We start from the raw sequence: 19,347 nt of genomic DNA on the forward strand, positions 1-19,347 counted from the left end.
TCCATCCATCCATCCATCCATCCATCCATCCATCCATCCATCCATCCGATAAGAAAAGATCCATAACTTGATGAATTTAGTGAGCAATAAAATGAGAGCTAACCCTGACCTTAACACCTTCCATTGTGAGCTCCAAGGCACTCTCTGAGGTATAGTTTTACCTGACCTTATTAGTGTTCCTCAGGATAAATAAACACATACATACACAAAGTAAATCCTACAGAGACACAACAAGTGCAAGCTGTTATAGTAACAAAGAAAAAAAATCGATGTCATATTGTCATTTATTCAAACGCCTTGTGGATGTGTTGTTTGGTTTTCACACACTTTTATCCTGTAGACAGAATTCACACTTTGATTTAAAAACAATCATAGTGTTATAAAGATAATGACCAGATTTGCTATTGCATGAGTTGGACTTGTAGTCATATCAACTGGTGACGATGAATCAAGTTTTGTAGCCATAATATTCAGGCGGACAAGATGGAAGTCAATAGTGTTTGTGTTACTGAAAAAAAGAAATCTTCTGCAGCTCTCATTAGATGGCACAGATGTATCTAATACTATACAGTTGTGTGTGTAATGCATAATGTACATTTAAATAGAGTAATAAAGTTACTTCATCAAAGCCCAAAATGACGGAGAGCAGTATAAATACACTATTTCACCCCTGTTTAACACTGCAGGTACCGTCTAACCTCATGAGGTTTAACATTTGCCTCCTGTGAACTCATTAGTGTGCAAACAAAGGTCTATTTGTTGTGTGTGAATTCGCCCTGTGCCCCGCTGAGTGATGGGTGAAATGTATTTGTTGGAGGAAGATAATGGGTGTGGATCTTTTTCTATCTGATGTTTTGAGTGTGCATATGAGGTTGTGTGTGTGCGTCTTATCTAGTGCTTTTAACCATACAGAGAGCATGACCCTCCACAGGACCGCTCCTCTATCTCTGTTCAATAGAGGGTATGAGGTCTTGGCCCGAGAGAGATAATTGGGAGGTATAACACAGAAATGGAAATAAATGCCAATCAGTCAATCAATCAATCAATCAATCAATCAATCAATCAATCAATCAATCAATCAATCAATCAATCAATCAATCAATCAATCAATCAATCAATCAATCAATCAATCAATGGCAATCATAGTTTACACATATAGCCATTAAACAAAGCTTGGCAACTAATACAATCCAATTCAGACATACTTTGAACCATGCAAGAATAAAAAGTTAAAACACTTGTGGCATTCTTGCCTCAGTCACACAATCGCTTGATGAAATGTGACGATGATGATGATGATTATTATTGCATTGAGAAAAAGCAAAAACCAACAGCGAGTCAGGCAGAAGCAGAGGTGACCGTACTAAACTTAAGTGACATAACTACAGTACATATGAGATTTAAGCAACTGCCCAAAGAGAGGGGAGGTTAAAGGTCACTTGGCAGGGAAAATAATTGCTCCAGAAATGGACAGCCACACCTGGCAACATGTATCCACGTGGAAGAGCGAGACAGACAGACAGACAGACAGACATAAACTAGGCAGTTTGTCAGTCCAGAGAGGCCAGTGCAGCACTGACCAGGCATGATAGGATGTTGACAACACATTGCTCACAATGGTGTACAATGTGTAAGATGTGTTGTAGGATAGAAACTACAGTGAATAGGACTTATGGCCAGTCATTCAAAAGGACCTGCACATTAACTGTAAGCTTCTAATGGACCAAAAGGCATAACTGCATTTCTTATATTCTGCAAAATTCATGGATGGTTGAATAAAAATTTTACATGTAAAATTTTTGAAAAATGTGTTAAAAATGTCACAGATGACTTCCAAAATCTACAAATTCAAAACACTCCCATGGCTGAGCTTCCTCAGGTACACTATTTTTTTGTATGATTCATTCTTGCATACGGATTTGTGTCATGTGTTTGTAGCAACCCCACCCCTACCAATAGGCCTTACTTACGTGCCTGGGCATTTGCTGCTAGCCCACTCTTGATGTACAATCAGTTAGAAAAAGTATATGTGTTAGCAAAGTGTATGTGTGCTGCTGGTCCCACAGGACAGGGCTGAGACCAAATTACCTGTCACTGGTTGACATCACCTACCCCCAAGCACCACACACAAAGGACAACTGAGAGGCTACTGTGAACTATCAGCTCAACAAACTCTTTCTCTCTCTTCTTTGAGATTTAGCAGGTACTGCAATGTCTCCCTCTGGTGCTAGTTACTATGGATTCCTGCTCACATGCAGAAATGCACTTTTATTTTGCAGGTGTTAAGGCACCTGGCTGACTCCCTTCATTGCCACTATTATCAGAATCGGTACCCCCTTGTAACATGCACCTTAAAATAATGTGTGCAAATATCAGCAATATGCACATGCTAGCATAAAGGATTTTTCTCGCCTCCACCACACTCTTGCTCCACCCCTCACTAATATTTGAAAATGGCACTCAAAGAGGGCGTTCGCTGGAGGACCATTGGGCTTACGAGAGGGCAGGGGGTCAGGCTAAAACTATACTATATAAAACTATACTACTCATATAATTTATAAACAATGACAAGCTATATGTGTGGTTGATTGGTTGGCAACCAGTTAACGATGTCCCCTGCCTACTGTCTGTACTTAGTTGGGAAAGAGCGGACTAAGATGGACGAAAATGCTTGTATACCTTACAGTGGAGGAGCCACATAGATTGTTAAGATTCTGGAAGTGACATCAGGATTCGCTGCTCGTCTAATCAGATGACAGAAAGCCAAATTCACATGCAGTGCGGCGTTCAACCTATAGATGATGCCCTATGGACCATTTTCAACCCCTAAATTAAAAAATGTCACCTGGGCTCAGGGTAGTGTAGCGCCGTCAGAAATCTGTTTAGCCCTGGTAAATTGGTGAACTCTCTCCAGCATTGTATTTTACATTTTACACAATACAGACCACAGTCTCACAATGGGAAAAATGGTTTATGGTAAAATCCACCAAAAAACAGCATTTGTAACAAAAGGCAGCAAACAGCACACGCGTGCGTACCTTTTACACCGGATTGTCAGCAACCAATTTGGTTGATTATGTTGTGTAATTATAATATAAATAATAACCTTTCTTTGAAGAAAAAAAAAAAAAACCTTGGCAACACTCCTGTCTCTTTTTTCTCACTGTGTCTCATCCAGAATGTTTAGCAACAAATGCTTACAGTCTTTAAGAACAGAAGAAGTCTTTAAGAACATGACATGAAACATTTTGCATTTTTGCAAAGTGGGTGCAGGTCATGTAAGAATTTAAATTTGATTAAAGCAACCTTATAATTGAACTATCATAGCAGGATACATTTTTCTTTTACATGTACATATACGTAATTGATAAAAAAAAGATACGAGTATAACCTCCCAAAAAATTATACAAATCCAATGGCACCCCTGTGCTTTGGGCCCTGGTGCATCATTCCAATGTTTTACCCCAACTTCAATGCCGCTGTCTGTCATGCATATATGAATATATCAATGAATTTTTTAAATTTGTTTCATCTATTACATTTAAAAGTAGAATTAGTATTGAATCTCGCAATGGTGGGAATGCAAGCGGCAGCATAATTCTCCTGCTCCCAGGATGACTGAGTTCCCACAGGTTCACCTTTGTAAAGTCAATAAATTCCTGCAGAAACTTAAATAAAGCTAACTAATCGAAAGAAAGAAAGAAATAGCACATGAAAAGGACTTTTTCTTCTTGTGCAAAAGTGAAGACTACATTGCATTTGCTCGTAAAGTAATCCATCATACCAGCTTGAAGGTTATGAAAGCAGAATTATCATCAAAATAAAGGAAGTGCGTGCCAATGTAAGAATGGAGGTCAACAAAGCCACCAAGCAAATTCATAAAGATCAGAGTTCAGAGAGGAGATAATTCAGATGGTCTACATTGTAAAATAGGTCAAGTGATGAGTGTCAGAATTGGAGAAATACAGCGTTTAATGAAGAATAACATCCGCATTCATGATATATTGAAAGGAAGCCGATTGTGACAATGACATTGCTGAATGATTTGCAAAAAGTGAAATGGCTCTCCTGACGTCTCTCTGAGAACAGAATGCCATTCTTAATGCTCATTTGATAAACTTTTCAATGCCCATCAAGAAGATCGAGTTCTTTGTTTATTTGCATCAACTTTTTACTATTAACTATTATAATGGATTAAAAGATATTAGCACGGAACATACACTTGGAAAAGTTTAAACAATTCTAATCTGCCCTTCTGAAGAAAGATACTAAACTAAAGCGTGTATTCTTACTAGACTGTCTGCTAAACACAGCGTGAGATGTTTACATGTACACAAAAGACAAACCGTGACGATAAATACTGTATGCATAAACACGTGGCCACACATTCACATATGGGTGAAAAATCCTCCTTGGACATGATATGAATTGAGATGCACAACCATTTGTAAAAATGTCTTACCCAGCCATCCATTCACACAGCCATTTGTTCATCCGTTCATCTGTCTGCCAGTTTGTTTATCAGCCCATTGATCTTCCCATCCATCTGTCTGTTCATTCATCCATCAAACATAGTTTGGAAATAGGGCCTGAGGCTCTTGCTCCAACCTTGAGGCCAGTAAAAGAGACAGAAATAAACCATAACATTTAGCTTTCATGGTCACAAAAAGGCAGGTAGACATACAAAAAAAGCATTCACGGTCATTAAAAAAAATAAAAAAATAAATAAAGACTATGGTCGTCTTTTTCAGAAAAAAATCCTCACAATATTTGGTCATCTGTTTTGAAAAAGCCTCACTAGACATGGTCATTTTTTAAGAAAAAATGCCATACCAATATACATATGACAATTTTGTTAATTTTAGGCATAATCAATCCGTAATTTCTGAACTATAAACCGCACCCAAATATAAGCCACACCAGCTAAAATTAGGGGCAAATCCCGTTTTGTGTATACAAGACACACTGATAAGCTGCAGGTGTTTTAATGTTCAATTTTCTTATATAAGATATGCACAAATCATACAATATCATTAATATCATAAAAAAATCCATAGATAAGCTACACTGGACAATAAACTGCAGGGTTTAAAGTTTGTGTAAGAAGTAGCGGCTGATAGTCGGGAAAATACGGTAATTCTGATAGCCTATAATCATTCTTGTGTAGGTAGAAGATACAGTGTGTATGTACCAAACTAAACAGATAAGACAAATGGGTATGCCTCGCTCTTGTGCAACATGTGCATATAAATGTATACTGTATTGTTTAACTGGAAAATACCATTTTCTTTGAGCTGGTGCTCACATCCAGCCATAGGCTGTTTGTCTGCAAGTCACTTCACCATGAGAAATGCATGACAAGTCAAGAAGAAAAGATGTTGCTATTTACTTGTATCGCTCTACAATGTTGTAAGAATTTTGTGAATTTTGACGATTATCAAAAATAGCACGACTACAGTAAAATGAAGCAGTTTTTTCATCAATTCATGCAAATTGGTAAGCCATTAGATCTTCTCCATCCTCTCAAAGTGAATTAAATTACTCATTTTATGCCTAAATGGCATGATAGTAATTGTTCTTAAGATATTATTGTTGTACTCATTTTTACATGCATACAGAAAGATGTTTTTTTTTTTTTTGGCAGACTTTATTGACAGACTATTGGCTTTCTGGCTGGGACACTTGCTTACAGAGTTGGTCGCTCTCAACTGGCTCTCTAGCTCACTGTAATTATGCTTATCCTCTTTTGGGGTGACCCCCCTTCACACACACACACACACACCATCCCTTCCAGCTCTATTTACCCCTTCTTTCTAATCTTTATAGATCCCGAGCCAGTTGTCATGGAAACATTGAGTACGCCAAGCACATGGCCTCCCCTTGAATACAATTAATTTGTAGCCTGATTCATGCCTCTTTCTTTGGAAAGGGCACAGGGTGGGGCAATATTAACAGAGGTGGATGGTAATTGGGGTAAGAGGAAATAGAAAGAGGGATGAAGTGAAATTAGACGTTTTTATTAATGCATTGAAAATGTGAGGTGTTAGTGCAGAGATGAGCGGTGGTTGGTTGGTTTGATGGGGAAGAGATAAAAAGAGGATCATGAAGTGGAATAAGATTATTTTATATCAGGCTTCCTGTACATGATCACCCCCTTTCGTTTTGCATTTGGCAAACACACGGATGTGTAGGGGTGGTTATGAAAAGAATGGACAGAAAGAGTAATGGTGTGCTTTCATCACTTTGTGACAGATGTATGTATGTACAGTAGTTTTTCACCCATTTATCTAAAATGTTTAAATGTGTGTGTTTGCACAGATTACAACATGGCAAATAAAGAACCTGCGTTGGAATATGATCTTTAGTTTAATATGATGAAGCGATATAGAAAATGGATGGAACTATTTTTCCTTTTTTTGAAGTCATCCTATGATGTCACCTATTTTTCACCTCACGCTTAACCATCAGCTACAACAGCACAGCTTACATTATTCTCTCTCATTAGACAGACCACGATAGCTCTTCAGCCACAACAGAGCTTGATCTTGCAAAGGGGTACTGCGGCACAGAATGAATATGAAGGCAGTAAAGAACAAGGGGAAATGAGAAGGAATGAGAAGAGATGACGAAGGCAAGAGCCAGGTGACAACCGCACAGAAGCAGCTGGGTGAAAAGAGCCAAACACTTGAGCCAATTAATTCCTTCCACATGTTTTTAGACAAAGGCCGCTGTACTTCTTCTCCGTTGAGCAGAAGGGGGGCGAGTGATGGGTAAAAGCATGGTGAGGGAGAGCAGGTGACAAATGTAAAAGCAGTTCAAGGATTGAGAGACTGCGGTAGAATGATGGCAGAATGAAACGAGTAGACACAGACCGTGGGGATGGGGGAGGAGAAGAGGGTTGTTATAAATAGGTCAAGGCAGGATAAGGTGGGAGACGGTAGCGTGTTAAATAGTCAAACAAAAATGATTAAAAATTAATAACCTTATTAATCAAAGTATAACTTTCTTTGTTTATTTTTCTGATTCCTTGTTTCATTTTCTTTTGTGTGTAAAGTATTGTACATTGAGGGTTGCACATATACATTGAGGGATACTCAGATATAAATCAAAGGGGCACAATTACATTTTTTAGACAACATGCTATTTAAAGGCTAAAATTCAGTCACACATATGGAAAATATTTAGTACAAATAATAATAGTCAATAGCATGTTGTTAAATTAGTAACATTTGAGCTGGTGTAATTCTTCTAATATTTCACATGTATTAAATGTGTATTGACTTATGTACATCGTTAAGGTGCAGTATTTATTGGCAATTCAACACTTTCTTTTCTTTTGATATCATCAATATAGTACATTTAATATGTGAATTAACATGAAAAATGTTGCCATCTCTTCAGTACGTTTGTTAGTTGGTGAGTGTCATCTTAAAAGTGGCTTGCAAACAGTAGTGTTTGAGTTTCAATATTTGCACTTTAAAAGTCAGCGTTGTGCTGACTTGCAAAACAAAACAATCAAAACAAAAGTATTGTATATGGGCCACAACGATTACCTTGCAGTTATTATGGCTAACAACCAACATTCAAGCCAGGCACAGTTCAAACACAATAAAACCAACACTCATTATTTGACCAGGATGTTCTCTGATAAAACAAGTCAATCATACAAGAATATCAAGAGTCAAGCTCATCAAGCTCAAGTATCAAGCTCAAGAGTATATAAGTGTTCTCTAAACCGGCATCAACAGGTGACAGCTTTCAAGTTAACCGATACCCTCAGGTAGGTCGATCATCCAGACATTTGGAGAAGCTTGACATAACTTGACTCAACTATGAGGATAACATTGCAACTTAAAAAGCCTAATCCACAGTGAATGTTTATAACAATCAATGATAATATTTATTTATTTATTTTAAATGAAGGATTCATGAAACATAAAATAATAAGTGTGACGTTTGACTACGACTGACAGGCTAGAGAAGACATACTTATGTTGTTGAAGTATATGTAAATAACTTGTTGACCCACTTTCATAGGATGATTATTTTAGCCGTGGTTCTCACTTTGTTGGCTATAACAGAAGAGGCAAGCAGTTTGAATGGTAAGTTTATCCCTACTTTTTAGATTATGGCAAATCTAATTGTATTTTTAGATTTTAGGCCTTAAGAATGTTGAAATGTACATTTTTCACTGTGCATTACTTCAATTAGTTACAGAAAAAAAAAAAAGGTGCGTGTGTGTGTGTGCAGATAACATTGCCCTGGTTGGAAAAGCTCAGCAGTCCTCTTTGGATATTTGGAACGGCATTCCCCAAAGGGCCATTGATGGAAATCGTGCGAGCAATTGGCTACAGAACTCTTGTACTCACACAAATCGAGATATGAATCCATGGTGGAGACTGGACCTCCAGAAAACGTACAAAATAAATACCGTTATTATTACAAACAGAAGAGATTGTTGTCATGAACGGCTTAATGGGGCTGAGCTCCGCATTGGAGACTCCCTTGATGACAATGGCAATGCTAATCCCAGGTAAGTGTACTGTCCGTTAAAGTAGCAATAACCATGTTTGCACAGAAATCTCTACTTGCGGATGATGTCAAGTTGGCTGTTGTGGAGTGTGCACTTGGACACACCTTCTACCAATGTTATAGTGCCCCCCACTACACTAAACATAGTTGGGCTGCAGTCGGGGATAGTGCTTTTAAAAATATATTTCAGCTGATAATAATCATAATTAATTCATTTCTAAAATTATTCAAAAGGATTGATGCATGATGTTGGCAGAATTATGAATGAAATGTGATGAAGCCCTCCACACACAAACACAAGCTCAGAATCTATCTGCCTTTTCTCTGATCAAATTCACCCAAATTACGTGAGACCAGTGGTTCTTAACCTTGTTGGAGGTACCGAACCCTGCCAATTTCATATGCGCATTCACCGAACCCGTCTTTAGTGAAAAAAATCTATTTTTTCTTCGAATTCAAGACATTAATATTTAGTACTGGTGCACAAAATGAGCCGTGCATGAACATCACCTTGTTCTTAGAACAAAACCAACACTGCATGAACTCAAAACAAATTACAGACCTGCAAATCAGTGTGACTTCTGCTGTTGCCTTTGCGAGGCCAGTTCAGATATGCGTTATCACGAATTTATAAATCAGGCGTGTTCGGACTCACCGAACTCCTAGTGTTGGATCAAACCCAGGTTAAGAACCATTGCGTTAGACTCATGTGGCAAAACTTACACCTACTTTTAGCTGGTCTCAATTCTAATTTTCTTTCTGTTAGCAAAATGTCAGGTGCGCCCGGGACATGTAATTGAAACTGCCCTCAGTCTGTCATAATGTGAGGCCCGACCCTGTCTGCTAAATTCCCTAACATGGTAAACTAGAGTAGAAATGAAGATGTCAATTTTTATGTCGAGCAAATGTGCCCTCGTTTATGAAAAAAGGGCTCAAATTGTGTTTTCATAATGATTTTCTTTTTATCCCTTTAGATGCACTGTGATCTTATCAATCTCAGCTGGCCAATCCAAAACCTTTGAGTGCAATGGAATGGAAGGCCGCTATGTAAACATTGTGATTCCTGGAAGACGAGAACACCTGACACTGTGTGAAGTGGAAGTTTATGGTGAAGAGGCCAATGAGAATTTCAGTGATACCTGCAGCTGAATCTGGAGCATTCCACGAGTCAATTATCATTCAGAGTAAAATTCTAATCAATTAATCCTCTTTTTCATACTTTTTACGCTTTAAGTACTATCGTCTTCATGAGGACCAGGACCTAACACAGTAATAACTAAATAAAACTTTAACTTTTAATGGTGTGATTCGACAAATAAAGCATTCTTAAAAAGAATTGTGTTTGGACATCAAGTGAAATGTACATGTGCAATCTAAACAATGCAGAATGTTTTCATACAACTGTATATATTCTATTTTTTGTGGAACCTATTGAATAATGGTCTGCCCTGGGACCAAATAAAGTTGGAGAATCGGAAATCAGAGATATTGCATTTGGTTAAAACACCAGCATATGGCGAAATTTCTGGCGGTCACTTAATAGAAGGACATGCACAACACACTTAGTGAGCCATCAGTGCAAGGTCAAGCCTGACAGCAGGTAGATGAAGAGCCACTTAGGGGACCTGCCTCTTGTCTACATTCCATGAGAGCTCTTTATTCAAAGGACATTTCTATTGGGAATAAACAAGGAAGTTATGGCTGTACTCAATGTCAGGTGAAAAATAAATATTGCATTGAACTGTCATATGCCACCTACATTATTCATGCAGTGTGATGCAGCGTACTACAGCAGAACAGGATAATGTAAGAGGAAGATTAGTCATGATTTACCACAAACTAACTATTGTCTGTTTTCACCAGAGTTTAAAATGTATATTTTTGCTAACATTTCTAATCTTCTCTGATTCTGGTTTTATGATGGTGGCTGGGCTTGTTAAGATTCACCTGCTCTACAGCAAGCATTCAATATGATGTAGTTCAGTCCGTCAATTCCCAAATACATACTGATGGTGTACCCGCATGACCTTTACGCAACATTACTTTCTAACAACAGGCACTATAAATTTATATCTGTGGTATCACAACTCGTCTTTGGTTTGTAATTGGGGATCCAAGCCAGAGATAGTACAGCCCAGGGTGTCATTTGATAAGATAATGACAGCAACATGTCAGTGTGTTTGGGTCATTGTCTCTCATCCCCATCAGTCAGCTCTTAAAAGATTGGACAATTTCTTCTTTAATGGTTGTAAAAATTGAAGCTCAATCTCACTTTGTTCGGATTTGTTTCTCAGTGTGAAGTGTGAAGCACACCCGTTATGATATAAGTGGTTAAGTTACTTTGTTGAAATGTCTGTGGATATTCCCATCCGGGTCATTTCATTCTCCGGGTATTGAATTAATCAGCACCGGACGGTTTTGGTTGTCTTGGAGGATACAGTCTCAAGTCGTTGAAACGGTCGACTGTATAGATTTTTTCCATGTTCTTAATGTGCTTGCAGTTTACACGTTTTTAACATATAGTATAAGGTTAGTGATGAGTATACGTACGTAGAATGGCACGGGATGGTATTGTGCAATATTAACTCAGATTGACTTCTATTAATTTCTTCAAAGATTAACTACATCCTGTACTGGGTTTTGTCTGTGTGGGTGTATTTTTAATGACAATAGCTGTAATGTCTTTTTGCCATTATCCATGATAAATGCCTCCCCTGATGGTAGTACTTTATTGTCTTTTGTGTGAACCATTCTTTGTAAAGGCCATTAATTTATAGTAAACCCAAGACAATGGTCTCTATGATACTAATATATGCCTTGTGGCTTCCATGTACAGATTTATTTAGTGCTTTCAGGGAGCACTTTGGCATATACCGTTGTTCGATTATTCCCCGTTCCCCCTTCATGGTGATATTCTTTATGTATTTCATCTAATTCCTCTTCCTTGCATTGCTGCTTTCTTATTCTTTATGGTTTAGATTGTTTTCTGATTGCATCATATATCCAACAATCACTTTTAATTTTTATTTCTTCTGACCACTTCTCCGCCTCTCCATCTCTTAATTGCTTCACATACATGCACACCATTTGGTTTTAATGTATACCTCATATAGACCAACCAGCAGTATCATTAATCTTAGCTCTTTGGTGGCGCAAGCCTTGTTACAGTAACTGGACAAGACATTGTTTCATATGTGAGCGAGCCAATGTAGCTGTATATCTACCATCACTTCTTGATAAATTATACCTGGGGTAAAACTGCGCTCATGTGTAACTACGCCTTGGGCTTCAAGGTTTTCCATGTGGAAGAAATAACATAATGCAAAACTATTCTTTATTTACAGTACCTAATTTTTCTTGCTGCTCCCAAGTTAGATTAATTTCTGCTTCACTCTCACTTTCTATCAGAATTCCACCCGATAACAATCACGCTACTTCTATTTAAAACTACAAAATTTGGACTAGTGAGCACCAGAACTCCTAAACATGTTGTCACATTAGCTTAATCATTAAGTTTCAGACATTCCATCACTTGCCCAAGAAACATTGTCATTGATATTACGTCAGTGAATAAAACAAACAAACGAAAAGAACATCATAAAAGCTCTCCTTGGGCATCTGTAATAACCGGTGGTTATTACAGCCTGTTTGTTGATATTGTAACCTCCCTCTCTGTTGACTTGGAGACTTTTGACCCTCTTATGGATGATGTATTGCAAATAGGAGTTATTTTTAATTGTCCTGCTGCTGCAGGAAAGATTTGTAAAGCCATTACTAAAAATCAATACTCTGCTTTTAGGTGATGAATTAATTAATGAAGTGTGAATTTGCTCCAAGTGAATGTTGTTGATGGGCAGAGATAGAAGAAGCACAGGGAGAGGCAGAAAAAAATAAATCAATTAAAAATAAAGGAGGCAAGGTTTATGCGGTACTTAGTGATTTCATGCGAGTAGGTTTGGGTCATTTTCGTCCATAATAATTGTGATTAATTTGTGTTTTGCTTTACATTGTTGCACACAGGGAAGGGCAGGATATTTTCTCTGCTGGCGTCATCTGGGAATTTAAGATTTTGTCACTCACAGATCACCTTCAAGACTATTTGTCTATTAAGTATTATGAAACAAGCTATATGATTTACGTGGTACTGTTTCTGATTTGGCCTTTTGGATATAGAAACATTTGAGACTAACATTTCTGTGTGTTAGAGAGCATAATTGCCATGACATTAAAAAAACATGTTTTATACATTGCTCCACATGCTGTATGGATAATGTTGGAAAGTGTGTCAGAGTAACAAGACAGGATTTCCCAAAAATGAAAATCTGTCAAAATGCAAAATCTGCTTCAACCTGAGCATAATCCACCAAAAATTTAGAATATCAGATGAAGGCTTTAGGATTATTAAATTCTTTTTGTGGGGTGAAAATTTCATCAAGATGGTAGCCCCCTGTCGCGTTGCTTACCAGAGGGACAACAACGACTATACAGGAGTAGATTTCTTTCACTACAGGCAAAACATTCTCACAGGATGTCTCATTCAATCCTGTGTCCAAATTAAACATCCTACGGCAGAAATGACAGTTTTTTCCTCAAAGTACAGTAACTTGCAACTAATAGTCTCCATTATTCATGGACCTACAGCAGAGGTCACTGCCATGGGGTTTACTTTCTTTTTTTACCTCTCTGAATTGGAAGTCAAGAGAAAATGAATCGAGGCACCCACACACGGAATGAGCTATAGGTTTGACTTTGACTTGTCCTCAAACCGCAAAGTGAAAAGATAGTTTCATATATGTCATTTGGACTGTTAAATTGTGTTGTAGGTCAACAGGGTTTATTGTTGTTGTTTTTACTTTGGTATTATGATATTGGTTCTCTAAATCATGAGGTTTTGACACATCTTGATATAATTGCTCTTCATTCAAGTGTAACATCTAAACAATAAGGAAATTGCTCCAAAATTATTGGGCACTGTATATTACAAATATAATAACTTTCTACATCTGGTCTCCGTGACATTTTATATTGTTAAATAGCTTGTTCTTAAAATGGGCATTTTGCTGAAGTACAAAAAATGCCTTAAAAATCAGATTATAACGATTGTCGTTGGTTGGTAAAACTGAACTGAATTCCAAATTTTCACATACTGCTAAATATTCATTAAAATATGATAAACCCAGAACACACAGAGCCATCCGCCAATTTTCCTAACACTCAGGACAAGGCTTGGAGTGGTACAAAAATTAAAATGTGCTAGATGTTATACTCAACCGCAACTGTGCTGAGTATAGAGCCCTAAGTGTATCACTTAAGAATAAATGCAAAAATTTGAATATGTCACTCATCACTCAGGAGTACATACGCAGGCACACACACATTTACAGATAAACCATTGCACATCTATAATTTCAAAGGAATCTAACCGACAACTTGAGATGGAAAATAAATTGCCACACCATGCTGTCTAGGATCAATTAGAATCCTATCCATATATCCTACCCCAGATATAATACGCAGTCAACCATTTCATTATATTTCTAATTACAGGCGAATGGTAAGGTCTGATAGGATTTTATGTCTTTCTGTAGCGCCAAGGTCTGTCAGGCAAGATAAATTCACCTTGAGGCAAAGCTGTATGTCAACTTTAGGAAGTCCATATATTGTCTTAAACATGAGGTAATGTTGCAATGCCATTTTATGGTATTAATAAGTACCGTAATTTCCGAACTATACGATGCTACTTTTTGCGCAAGCTTTGAACGACTTATGGACCAGTGTGTTTGATTCTTCTTGATTTTTATAATATTGTAAGAGGATTTGCTTTGGTAAAACAGGTAAAAGAAATGAAGACGGGTGCAGCTTGTATATCAACAAGCCCCACCCGTGTGTGTGGAGTGGAGTCCTTGAGGCCATGTTTTATGGTAAACAGAAGCTAATCTAGGAACTAAAATAAGAGTACTATACAAGGAAAAGTATGTCACTTTATGTAAGGTGTGACCTTTTATGTGATGAGATCCACTCCTCTATCCGCCTCTATCAGCCACTATACACGCACACACACACACGCACACAATTGGACTCAAAGATGAGGTGTAATTTATATTACTAAAACCAAAACACACTTGGATTTCAAGCACACATTTTCTAGAGGTTGACAATCTCCACTTCCTGGTACTTGCAAGGTCAAAAAAAAAAGTCAATGTCTCATAGTAATCTACAAGTGATTGAAGTTTCACATTCTTAGTGTGTGACCATGTGTATGTCTGTTGTCATGTGTAGCATAAGAGCACGTCTTGTGTGTTGCTGGGTACTGGAATGGAAATAAGCCCTACGAGTATGGCTAAAGGGCTCTCACTCTCTCTCATGAGATAGGGGTCTTAACAAGCTTGAGTGCAGAAGGTTGTGCAGGTCTGCCACTGGATGCGCATGTGTGCGTTTGTCTTCTGGCAACAACAGTTGCCAATTCTGACTGTATTAAATCAGAAAGACAATACCTTTTAGTTTTGTAACTTGTGGCATGGCCCGGGGTGAGGATTAACGAACCCTCCTTCATTGAATACTGTTTATAGCATTGTAGTTTGGAGTGTATTGCAGAAGCTGCTTCGGTGTTCTCAACAACAGTGGAATTTTATGGAATATTTAGTGGTACAAAAAAATGCATGGATAGATGTTTGTATGTTTTTCTTTTCTGTTTTAGTTTTACTACAAACAATTAATGTGCCTGTATTGTCAATGTCTCCAGAATGTTATGGTGTCCCTGCAGTCCAAATCACAACCCCCCAAACCAAGCAAAAAATAATAAAAATATGAATATATATGAAAGTATATGAAACGACAGCAAAGCAAACAAGAAACTAGAATCACCATCAAAAACAAGCAAACAAAAATTATCCGAAACAAAAACAAGAAAAAAGAATTACAAACCTAAAAGCAATTAACAAGAAACAGAATGAATTATTATTAATTATAAAAGTTCTCAAGAAACATCATATATCAATGTACTGTTATTGGACTTGCAAAAAGTGATTTCAGTATGGATTCTACAAGACTGCATTTTGGCTTCTCTGTCCTTATTGGAATTGTGTTACATATTTCCCTCGTGTTTTAGCTCTGGTTTATATTTTGGACCAAAATCATTTGCGATGTACGCGGGAAAAGAATCCCCACTGGAAATGAATTATTGCCTAGTGGCTTACCTTTGTTGGTTTGTTGCACACTGAAATGGCAGGATAGCATTGATTAAAGTACCAAATTCACAGGTGCAAACACCCTAACATATTTTAGCAAAGTTCACCCAACTTAAATAGCTATGCTATTTAAAAAACAAAAAAAACATATCTACTTTACAATAGTATTGGTGTATAAATTAAAACTCAAAATCTTGAGATGAATAAATGTAGAAATTGAATTACTTTAGTTATCATAAGGTGAAGTGTTTATACTGTAGTATTATTGTCCTGTGCAACATTTTGGACTGGCACTCAGTTTTTTTAGTCTTCTGTCTAATAACTCATCTTTATGGGTACCAGAATTTGAATTGAAACATTGCCAATTGGCTGATTCAAATCGGTCATAGATTCCTAATCTCCTGTTGGTTTTATTCATGATTATTTTACTTTCTGAGAAAGCACAGTACCCACTGCCATTTTCAATTCTTCTGGCTGAGGGCAAAATATTTTAATGATGAGCTGACTCTATGAATGCCGTCTCCTGCTTTGCCAGCCCGACTAGCAATTCCTTTTGCACATGTCAGGGTCAAGGCCAAGATGTAATCTGAGGCTCATTACAGCTGGTGAGGCCAAGAGCAAAAACACAACACAACTTCTCCCTCCAGCACCAAATTACTTTGCTGCCATTGGTTTCCCTTTCTTTCGTTCAATGTAACTCTCGTTGTCTCAGCTGCTTCACTGTTTGTCTTTGATCTCTCTCTTTCCTGGCTTATCCGTTGCCTCCGTCTCCCTCAATTTCAATATCTTGTTCTCCCCCATCTGCTTCCTTATTTATTTCTTGGTCTATGCTGTTAGAGCCCCTCTCTTTCTCTTGCCTACCTCCCTTCCTTCTGTCTCAACACCTCTCGGGACCAAATCATTGGGTCTAGAGTTTTATTGAGTTTGCTTGTGGTGCTGGCAAGGACTATTTACCAATAAGGTCATGATGAGGTAGTTCAAGTCTTAACAACAAACACTAAAATCCCCATTAAATCACTGTTTATGTTAGTACAGTATATTAGTTTTCTAGAAAATGCTTGAAAGTTGGCACAAGTTGGGGTGCAATCACAAGATTGAACTGGATTTTCTTACCTAGATAAATTGGAAGGAAAAGCGTTTTTTTTTTTTTTTATAAATTGGAGGGAAAACTGTTTTTTTCTATGTGTGATTTACAACAATGCAGGATTATGTAAAACAGTAAAACTTTTCTTGACTCTTCAGGCTATGTAGAGATAATTCATTCTTTGCGGGGATTTGTGTCCATCAAACAGAAGTGACATGTTATGTAAGAATGGCATATGTGGGAGGAATTTATTCAGCTGTAACTGAGCTATGTATTCCTTTTCTTAGTCTTTTTCTTATGTCTTTTTGACATAATATAAAATCTCAGAAATTGACTAGCAAGGCAGTTTTTTAAGTCTATGTCAGAATAAAGGCAACAATATTTGCGGAATATTTATGGTGCACAGACATGATACTTTATTCTAGGATTACACTTGATGTAAAAAAAATTTGTTGAGGGCAAAAAAAATGACTTATGTTGTTAGTGCTAATCTATTATTAACATGTATGTAAGTTTAGCGTATTTTTATATTTTGAATTGCGATTCTCACCTTTGGAGGATTTATATTTATATAGTATATATGACACTTTGAACATTATTCTATAGCTCTAAAACTCAACATGAAATCAACATGTGTTAATCTCATTGGGTGTTTAAAAATGTGATGACAGCTGTTCCAAAGGAGTCCTTGCGGTTTGTGATATACAAGTGGCTTGGCCTTCATAAAAGTTATGGTCAATTTGAAAGCTTCACAACTGAGTCGGTGCTGGGATCATAAGGGAAGACCTTGGAGAACTATAAACTAGAAAGTAGTGAGATGATACATGAAGGAGGAGATGGAGAGGATACAGTAAGCAATACAAAGGTATGGACAGAGGAACAGTAAAAAAAAAAAAAAAAACTCGTAGACAACAGATGTTCTCAACCTCAAAACTTGTAATAAATAATATACGTATTTATACACTAGCCATAACATTTCCTTAACATTTTACCACAACTTGAAATGTGACCTTGATATTGTGCTTAACCACATGTACCTGTGAGAATAATGTCTTGACATTTTTTTAAGAGACTCACCTATGTCTGAATATAACCAACAATAAACAATACAGACTGCAGAATGAATGTAGTTATTAGTGGGAATCATGTACTTGAACAAACCGGTATGTATTCAATACCATAGTGTGTTCTAGGCTGCCACATTGTAGCCTGGCTCCGAAAAATTAAGCACTTCACTGATTCACTGTTGTTACTTCATTTGTTCTTCTGTCTAAGTATAAACAGGCATATTTTGCAAGTGACCATGCTGCCATTGTTTGTCATTAGCAGAATTTTCAGCACAGAACAGCCATCTGCCACAGTGCAACAAGTGCTATGACACATTGTCAGAAAGCCACACAAGTGTTGTGTTGTATCTGACAACTTTGATGATGGAAAAAGTTAAGTTGTCATTAGCAAACAGTTATTGACTGTCCATGTTTTGACATGATTTGACATAATATTTTGGCAATGAACTCTTTGGTCCTCATCCCTTATTCCTCGCCACCAGTCTGTGGTTTTGCTGTGACAAATCTGCATCTTTTGAGGCTGATGAGCTGAAGGTAGCAACGCAATGCCAAAGGCATTTTTTTATCCACGCTTATTTTCTCCAAAATATCAGAAAGAGAGGCAGAGATGCCAATACTTTGGCCTTCAAACTAAAAGGCATTCGGCTGATATACTTTAGATTAAAAAAATATATATACATGTATATATATCTCAAAAGCTCTAATTGGGGAGGAACACGGCTGCGTAGTTTGAAACGGGGAAAAAAAACAGCAGTCTGATGCTTTGAGTTCTCACCCATATTCCACACAGCAGACTACAAAATCATTTTTGGTTTTCTGAAAGAGAACCTCTCATGAAGAAATCCATAAATTCATAAGCATCCAAACGAAAGAGATTGTGTTGAAAACAGAATGTGATGGATACCGATAGAAAAACTGCGAGAGAGACTAGTAAAAATGGGAATAGAAGGCAAAATAGAAGAGTGAGAGGCCACACACAAATGGTGAACAACAGCATGAGCGCTTGAAGGGACCCAGCATGAGTCTGCTCTGAACCACCAACAGATTTAAAGCCGGAAGACACAGACAGAAGAAAAAATTCTTTGTTATTACCACATGCGCTCACAGACAAGATCAACCACAGGAGGGGTTGTCAATACAGGTCGCTTAATCCTAGGCTTTAATTTTGTGACTTTAATTCATGCACCTCATTACATTAAAAATTAAAATCATGTCGGTAAAGTGAAGTACTTTCTTAAAATGGTCGTTAAATATTTATTGAGGAGCGCGTGCAAAAAAGACCAGCTTTGAATAACTTGTTTCTATGTGAAAAAGTTTAAAGGATGCATTGATGTTTATATAGGCTAAATATTTGATTCTGTGGCTTGACACAATGTTAAAATCACATTAACTATATTGATGCTAGAATTAAAATAACCTTTGTCATAACTGACACTATTTGGATTTTAAATTTAGAAGGAAGTTGACAAAATCAAGG

At 37.3% G+C, this 19,347-nt stretch overlaps 1 protein-coding gene and 1 long non-coding RNA gene across 2 annotated transcripts in view; one reads left to right on the top strand and one right to left on the bottom strand.

The window, feature by feature from the left end:
- Positions 1-2,952: 2,952 nt before the first annotated feature.
- The window catches only part of LOC137840600 (uncharacterized), a 28,554-nt gene continuing 12,159 nt past the window's right edge, over positions 2,953-19,347 (bottom strand). Inside the window, exon 3 of the long non-coding RNA XR_011087354.1 lies at positions 2,953-4,608. This is a non-coding gene — a long non-coding RNA (uncharacterized lncRNA). The remainder of the gene's footprint in view (positions 4,609-19,347) is intronic.
- Positions 7,368-9,868, top strand: LOC125975110 (fucolectin-1). Its single transcript, XM_049730260.2, has 4 exons — positions 7,368-7,780; positions 8,038-8,102; positions 8,251-8,533; positions 9,507-9,868. The coding sequence occupies exons 1-4, from the start codon at positions 7,377-7,379 to the stop codon at positions 9,679-9,681; spliced, it is 927 nt and encodes a 308-aa protein (XP_049586217.2). The 5' UTR covers positions 7,368-7,376; the 3' UTR covers positions 9,682-9,868.

Source organism: Syngnathus scovelli, chromosome 9 (assembly GCF_024217435.2).
Source record: "Syngnathus scovelli strain Florida chromosome 9, RoL_Ssco_1.2, whole genome shotgun sequence".
Lineage (NCBI taxonomy): Eukaryota > Metazoa > Chordata > Actinopteri > Syngnathiformes > Syngnathidae > Syngnathus > Syngnathus scovelli.

Excerpts from the sequence above, each read along its gene's own strand:
- LOC125975110 (XM_049730260.2), top strand. The coding sequence starts at position 7,377 with ATGAAAAATGTTGCCATCTCTTCAGTACGTTTGTTAGTTGGTGAGTGT. Across the intron at positions 7,781-8,037 it reads AAGTTAACCGATACCCTCAG|GATGATTATTTTAGCCGTGG; the intron begins GTAGGTCGATCA and ends CCACTTTCATAG. Across the intron at positions 8,534-9,506 it reads AATGGCAATGCTAATCCCAG|ATGCACTGTGATCTTATCAA; the intron begins GTAAGTGTACTG and ends TTATCCCTTTAG.